The 8,415-nt window shown below is 30.6% G+C and overlaps 1 protein-coding gene across 1 annotated transcript; it reads right to left on the bottom strand.

Annotated features, from left to right (window-relative positions):
* Window positions 1–2,944: 2,944 nt before the first annotated feature.
* LOC145070399 (F-box/FBD/LRR-repeat protein At1g13570-like) lies at window positions 2,945–5,910 on the bottom strand. The gene is made up of 4 exons (XM_079017347.1): window positions 5,826–5,910; window positions 4,645–5,459; window positions 3,481–3,645; window positions 2,945–3,405 (listed from the first exon to the last, which is right to left on the bottom strand). Exons 1-4 carry the CDS (start codon window positions 5,827–5,829, stop codon window positions 3,115–3,117), a joined length of 1,275 nt encoding a protein of 424 aa, XP_078873473.1. The 5' UTR covers window positions 5,830–5,910; the 3' UTR covers window positions 2,945–3,114.
* Window positions 5,911–8,415: the final 2,505 nt, after the last annotated feature.

Genomic DNA, 8,415 nt, shown 5'->3' with positions numbered 1-8,415 from the left:
AAAAAACCCTAGACACAAACCACTTACCACCTTGCCACCACCGGAGCACCATCACAATTTACCCTTTCCATTGTTGGCATCTCTTTCTTTCTATAAAAGCCCTAAATGCCACCACGACAACCAACTCACTACATCCCATTACCGTTGTTCCGGCTTGTAGCTCGTTCTTGAGATGGTTTTTCTTGCAACATATATAGAAATATTTAGTAATTTGAAAATTTTGGGTGCTTATAATGGTAAGATATATTTTATATTTTGGTGTTTATAATTATGTGTGCATGTGTATGACAATTTCAATGCTTAAACATATCAATCAAAAAGTTATATCAAAGTGAGCAGGATATGTATGGTATACAAAAGTCATTAAAGTTGCAACTTGAATGCATAGGTAATAGTGGCGGACCTAGGAATTTTAATACGGGGTATAATCTTTTTCCGGATTCAAAATTATATGTTCAAAGAGTTTCTTAACATTTATAGTGGTAAATATATATATATATATATATATATATATATATATATATATATATATATATATATATAATTTAAGTAAAAGTTACAATTGAATATGTCTAGTCATGTCCTGAAATCGGTCAATACTATTATTATCAAAAACTTGTAAAAACACATCCATTTAAAAAAAATGAATAAACAATTGTTTACAACTTAATCATCGATGTTATTCTGCAACTTAGTTTTACATACGTCATCCCGAAAAACTCTTTCTACCATTCTTGTAGTAACCGTAAATGATATATTTTGTATAGTTATCATATCCCGTGTATTAAAAACATGGTATAATTTTTTAGTTGGAGATAAAATAACATAAAATATGTTTACAAATAATGTTTTTAAATATAAAAAACAATTTTTTGGGGATGTTAAAGTACTCCACCGTCCCATATAACTCCACCACTGATAGATAATAGGTTTGTTTCAACATGTGCATGCGGACAGATTCAATACTCAGATATGTTTGCAATAAATATCTCTCTCTTCTCAACTTTGTTTTTAATTTATTGTATTTTTTTCTTTTTTTTTTGTGACCAACAAAGTTCTGTGATTTATTTATATTTGTTTTGTAATCATATTTTACCCTTATTTAACATAAAAGTTAAAATTGATAAGATTAGGCAACTTTGTTTTTTGGGTGTATTTTTTCTTTTTTCATGCCCAACAAAGTTCTGTGATTTATTTGTATCTATTTTGTAATCATATTTTACCCTTATTTAACATAAAAGTTAAAATTGATAAGATTATGTAACAGTTAAAAATGGGTGATTTTATGCACGTTTTGGAAGTGGTTGGATTAGATTAATTACAAATAATAGTAAGTTGTGATGGTTTTGTGTAAAATAATTTCTTGGATGAATCTGAAAAAAATTATATTACTACATTAATAATATTATTTAAAAATAATAATAATAAAGATCCCAAAGTTTGCTTGTATTTGAGAAATAAATATTTGGATGGTCTTTAATCCTATCAATCCATTAAAATGTTGTTTAGATAAATTTGTTGAACTTTATAAATTGATCCTTATGTGTCTGTCGACTAGAATATAAAATAAAATAAAATAAAAATAAATAGGGTTCGGGTTGGGTTTGTTTGTTAGGTCGATTTTTGTCAGCTCTATGGTTTTGGTTGGGAATAAGATAGTGTTAACCTTATCATATTTTGAAAATAGATCATTATATCCTTATCTATATAAACTTTAATGGTTAAGTCTTCAAGCAAGTAAGTTAACTCACATTTGCATTAAGAGTTAAGACCAATAAGTTCAATTAAAACTATTGTTAAGCATCAAATATACCATTGTGATTAGATCGATCACGCAAAACATGTCAACTTTATGTGTCATTGTCTAGAAGCATATTACCTGGACAGCTTTACATCTTACGCCCTCATGGAAGTATCAGTTAAAAGATACGCCTTTGTTTTCAATGACGTGAGTATAATATGACGTTTACACACAAAATCATAAGTTTTCGATAGAAAACTATTTTTTTTGAAAGGAACCATTCGTCACCGTCCCTTTGCATGGGTACACATTTATAAAAAATAAGTAACTGTTGATAAAAAAAACTATTCCCTAGAAAATAACTAACCCCCTCCTCCCCCGCCCCGATACCCGGTCACTGGAACAAGTTAATATGTTAACGTAATCTTGAGTTAACATTCTAAGTGATTAATTGCAATTTGTAAGGAAGACACACAAATGGATTTGTCAACTTTTGAGGATTGTAATAACTAAAGAATTATCAATATTTTATAACTTGGTTAATACTTAATCAGCTTTATGGTTTGATATGATAGTTGCAAGGAAACTATTCCTACAATGATTTGTTTGTGATTTGTTCTCTATTCCAAATTTAGAATGCATGTATTTGATACATATTAAACATTGAAATTTTCCCAAATTTAGAATGCTTGTATTTTTGTTACAAAACCTACCGTTTTAACCGATTGTGTTTTATCATTTTTACTTTCAAAAACCACTGAATTATTTTATTTTATTTTATTTTTTGCATTAAATTCATCATCTTTAAAAAGCAATGGATAACATCTTAAATATTTTTTCACAAACATCATAATAATCTTTACCATGAAGGTGCTAAAACTGTCATGTTGGCAATTTAACCACAAAGTCTCTATAATAATGACAAGCATGTGCATGGCTCTTTCTAGCATTCAACAACTAGACTCTAAAGCAAAAGTGAGATTTTTATTTACAGTTAAAAGCAAGAGATATAGACCTACTTTCCTTGTTTTGTTTATTAATTATAGCAATTTGTTTTCAAGTTTTTCTTATTATAACATTGCACTACAAAAATAATCACACAATTATAACATTGTAATTAAAATTTTGAAAAAAAAATCACAGTTTTTTTATAGAGATTGCAGTTGATCCTCTGATTTTGAGACAACAATAAACCATTTGAAGTAATGTAAACTAAAAAAATCCATCATACTTGACACTTCTATCGAAAATCACCCATGTCAAACAACAAATCAAGGGGAATAAAAAGAAAAACAAGCAATTCCACTATGTTTACAACAACAAAAAGCATAAAAGCTAAACAACAATTTCAAGTTGAACATATTCTTATAAAACTATTTCTCGGGATTCAAGTAGATCATTTCTGCTTTTGGTGAGGCTCGAGGGAACCTCATAACTTTTTTAGCAATCGCAAATCTTCTTCGAATATTCAGACCTCGAATTGGTTTAATGGAGATCTTCTCAAGATTAGGTGAATGAGCAAGTAGAAGCTTTATAAAAAGCACTTCCACTTTTAGTCCTTCTAAACATGTTATCTCCACAGTCCTTAACTGTTTCAATGTATAGTCCAAGCAGTTTGGATATTCCAAATGATCTAAAGCTAGGAACACAAAATCTCGAGGCTCCTGAAAAAACATAAAAATTCAAGTCTTGTGACATATAAAATAAAATATAATTTTAGTATTTTTTTAGTTAACAACCTCAAAGTGCACACGTAATGTGTCTAGATTTGGTGAGTTTCGAAGCAAACAAAGAGCAACATAAAGTTGATCCAAATCACCAACTTCAAAATCTTGCAACACTAAACGCTTCAAGCTGTTCATTGATAATGGAAACCACTTTGGAATCACTTCTGCAGACAAAAACTATGAGGTGAAAGTGAGATTTTAAGTTGCATAAAAACGTGAGAATTACAACTAACGAGGGTTTTAAGACAGTTTGTTGCAACAAGAGGGACCATTTTTATAATTTCGTTAAACACGGATAATTTCTTTCATTTTGTTTTTACTCACAGGGACCATTTCTGTAACTTTTTCATATATATATATAGGCACTACCTAAATAACTTCGTTACACAGGGATTAATTCTGTAATTTTGTCTATTTCCTACAGAGGGGCCATTTCTGTAAATTTGTCATAGACAGGGATGGTTTCTGTAATTTTGTCACAGAGGGACCATATCTGTAGCGTTATCTTACACAGGGATCATTTCTGTAATTTTTTCTATTTCCTACACAGGGACCATTTCTATAATCTTTTCATATAAATAGGGACTATTTAAATAACTTTGTTACACATGGGTCATTTCTGTAATTTTGTCTATTTCCTATAGAGGGATCATTTCTGAATTTTCTCATAGATAGGGATCGTTTCTGTATGTTTGTCACAGAGGGACCATTTATGTAGCTTTATATTACACAGGGATCATTTCTGTAATTTGTTCTATTTCCTACAAAGGGACCGTTTCTGTAAACGTCTTAGACGGATATTGCTTCTGTAACTTTTTCACAGAGGGACCATTTCTGTAGCTTTATCTTACGCAGGGTTCATTTCTGTAATTTCTTCTATTTCTGTAATTTTGTCTTAGACATGGACCGTTTCTATAATTTTCATACAGAAGGACCATTTCTGTAAAAAAAATCTTACACGGGGACCATTTCGATCATTTTGTATTTCAAACACAAGACCATTTTTGTAAAAAATGTTACAGCCACCATTTCTGTCATTTTATCTATTTGAATACTATAGTTTGAATTAACCTTATCAATACTCAATCACGTATTCGCGTATATTATATATAGGTAAATATAGTTAATTAAGGAAGAGTAAATGGAAAGCATTTAAAGTCTATTTTCGTATCATACCTTAAGAAAATTACCCTCGATTAAGAAGTCTTCAATTCTTGTTAAGCTACTTAAAAAGCTGATGGAATTTATCATCTCAACTCTATCAAAATCTTCAAAAGTCCGAAAAGATACACCAAACACAACAATAGAAGGATTTTCCAGCAATTGTAGCAAATTAGCGTCAGGACACGTAACTAGAATCAAACTCTTCATCTTTGTAGCCTTGATGTTGAAATTGTGAACATTCGTACACTCAAGAAAATGCAGTAAGTTCATCTGATTTCCACTTAAACTCTTCCCAAAATCAATATGCAGAAGAAAAAGTTCTTCAAGATTATGAAATCCTTCAAACTGAAGTGGTGGACTGAAGAAACAATTTTCCAATATCAACTCTGTTAATCCTAAACATGAAAACACATGAGAAGGAAGCTCATAACGTCGATTGGAATTATAAAGAACGAGTTTTGTCACATTGTTTCTTGATAACAACATCATCCATTCATCAATTTCTTCGAAGCTATCAAGAAGCATAGGTGGTATATGGATAACAAATTTTGAGATAGGACCCTTGTGAAGGTTTAACACTTGGTTTATGGTGTTTATATATTCATTGTAATCAATAGCTCCATTTTTTGCAATTTTTGCATTGAAGTGGTTATCAAAAGTCAACACCTTCATTGAGGTCCATTTGTACCTCCACTTTTTTGATATAATGCTTGTTTTTACAGCATCTTCAAATGGGACCCGCTCTAAGATTGAGTCTATTAAGTGCTCTGGCAAGTTACTGATTCTGTCTTCTCCAACACGAGTTACATACCTCCTTTTATGTTTCCCTGTCATTATATTGAAATGGGATATAAATCTAATGAAATTACATGACCAAATAATATACAGGAAAAACCTAGCTTAAACCCTTTAATACTCGCTGACTTGCATAATTAACAACTATCCGATTATGTTTGAAATCGTATCTAATGGATCTTTGCAAATCGGTTTTCTTGATTTCTGTTTTCCAATTATACGTGACAATTGACAACGAAATTTACAAAAACAGAGTTTGCGAATTCAACTGGAATGGGGAAAAGAAAGCATAAAGAGCATAATTCGACCAAAATCTCCTAAATAAATCGACAAAACAGGATATGGACATTTGTTGTACGAGAACTAAATACGTGAAGGTTTATGAAGTAGAAACATACCCATCGACAACGGAGATACGCTCGGAGAGACCAAATTAGAATGTCAAATGGGAATTTACAATTTAGGGTATGTTGCCCACCTACCAGCCCCTAAATTAAATATCGACGTAATTACAAATTTGGTCTATATGTTTTAACATTTTTTTGCTTCGGCAAAAGTTGTGAAAGTGTCTCCGCGTAATATTGGTGAGGTGGCGGTTCATGTAGTGCTAACTCAATAGAAAGGATGGCATCCACACTATATTTCCAATTTAATTATATATAGTATATACTTCCAAAAATCTTAGAACCTTCTTCTTCTTATTATTATTATTATTATTATTATTATTATTATTATTATTATTATTATTAGTAGTAGTAGTAGTATTTTGAACGGCAAATCTAACCTATAGAACATATTTCACCAAGGTCCATCTCTAACTACCACGGTCATCATACACCTCCTAACACCACCCGTCCATCTCCCACTACCTCCATCCTTGAACTTGATTAAGAATTGAATTTAGCACCTGATTTAAAACTTGAACATGAATGTCCACCATGTATAGCACAATATATTTGCATAACGGGAAAGTTTCATGTTAAAAAAATATTATGTTTAAATAGATTATTTCTTCTTTTAGTTCGTATATCCTAAAGATTCACAAATTTTAACAACTTTTGAATTTAAAACTCCTAAAAGCCAAACAATTTCTCGTTACATAAATCCTAAATATTTATAGATTTAAACATCTTTCGATCCAAATTTGTTGCCCAAGCAACTTAATTTAAGTTAGACAAAGATTTAAGATTTAAGGGTGACTCTCCATGCTGAATTCAGATATAGATCGAGGACTATGGTTTGAAGCTCAAGTGAAGGTTTAAAATCTTGGAATCACTCACTATAACATTGAAGGTATAATCTATCCATGCTTTCCTTTAATTTTAACCTAGCTTTTAGTCCTACCACCAAATCTGAATTTCATAGGTCATTAATGATTACAAGTTTATTTTGATGCTTGAAATGTACTCTAGAACATAATGAGGTTTCCATTTAAGTAATGAATGGTAAAATTCCGACTTCAATTATGGAATTGGGGTTTTTGCAACTATAACTTCACAATTGGGTTGTAAATTAGCTTCTAGCCATGGTAAATGATTCAAATCTAGATTATTTGAAGTGTATGTTCATATATATGTTTGTCTTAGTCATTATTCCATGATTTTCGTTGTTATTGTATTGGACTTAGTGATTCCGGTGATGATCTACCATTGGAACCGAACGAAAATGATTTAGAAATAAAGTCAAGTATTAAAACATGGATTATGAATTCAAATAATTCATTCAATGTAAAGCTAAAATGATTTTGGTTTACTAAAGGATGACAAAATGGCATCAATAACTCCATAATTGTATTTGGAATATAATGGAAAGGATAACATCATGACTTAGGATTGGATTTATGTTTAATATGATACCTGAGTTATGGTTTGGAAGATCTTATTAATCATAAAGTCTTATTAAAGTGGTTTATTAACACACTAAAGTCATTTGTGACTTGAAACATAGAGTGCATGATTAATATCTTCGTAATAGCCATGAATCCATAAGATATTACATACTTCGTATATCTAGACATGGACATATTAAGATTTACTTGTGAGTTACTAAATAACTATGCATTGGTAAAATTTGGGTTAATTTGAAACCAAAATGGAGGAAAATATGTTGCTAAAATGAGAATTGGTTATGTCAGCGTCTCAATAGAGTATATGGAATGTCATAATAAGACTCTATGGCGCACCTGTACGGGTAATGTGTACTAGATGTATAGAATGTATTATTAACCTACATAAGGGGTATTTTGGTTATTTTATAACCATTTGATTAGCCCATATGACTTTGTAATTTGGGTATATTGGGATGTTTCCATGGTTTCAATTGATTTTGGGGATTTGACTCGAGTGATGATTATTGTCATTACTTACTCTAAATGAGTTAACCTACATTCTCTGTATGCATTTTATTGTGTGACGCTCGCATTTTTCACTAGACATTAATAAGATGATATAATTGTAATGGTCAACAATTCTAACCTTTTATGAAATATATAAAGATAATTATCTGAGTATTATGTGATTTATGGGTAGATATATGTAGTATACGTGCTTAGAACAATATAATAAAATAAGAATAAAATATACGTCCATAATAGAATAATAATTAGGACAAATAGCCTTGATGAAAAGAGGAAGTGGTCGTAATGAAGATTCCGGGGATATAAGGAACACTTAAATGTAACTTCATATGGAGAAGTTATCATCGTTTAAAGTTTCGCGTTCAACACAGTACGACAGAATGTGTCGTAAAAAGTGGATTTTAGATAGGTTGCTTATTAGCCTAAGAAATCTAAATGAAAGTCATAGTAATTGTAAAACCGAGAGCGTGCATATACAGAATGCCTAAATCTGACTTCATGAAAGGAAGTTATGATTTTTCTGATATTTCAGAGTAACTGTGTTAGCGCAGAAATCGAATTTAGATTGGTTAATTTTCAGCCAAAACAATCTAAATGAGAGTTAAAGATATCGTCAACACCTATCTAACGAT

This window comes from Lactuca serriola, chromosome 1 (genome assembly GCF_051521515.1).
Source record: "Lactuca serriola cultivar US96UC23 chromosome 1, Lser_US96UC23_V15, whole genome shotgun sequence".
Lineage (NCBI taxonomy): Eukaryota > Viridiplantae > Streptophyta > Magnoliopsida > Asterales > Asteraceae > Lactuca > Lactuca serriola.
The sequence above is the reverse complement of the archived record's forward strand: the minus strand, read 5'-3'. Positions and strand labels throughout refer to the sequence as shown.

Excerpts from the sequence above, each read along its gene's own strand:
- LOC145070399 (XM_079017347.1), bottom strand. Across the intron at positions 3,646-4,644 it reads TCGAGGGTAATTTTCTTAAG|TTTTTGTCTGCAGAAGTGAT; the intron begins GTATGATACGAA and ends TTCACCTCATAG. Across the intron at positions 3,406-3,480 it reads CATTACGTGTGCACTTTGAG|GAGCCTCGAGATTTTGTGTT; the intron begins GTTGTTAACTAA and ends ATGTTTTTTCAG.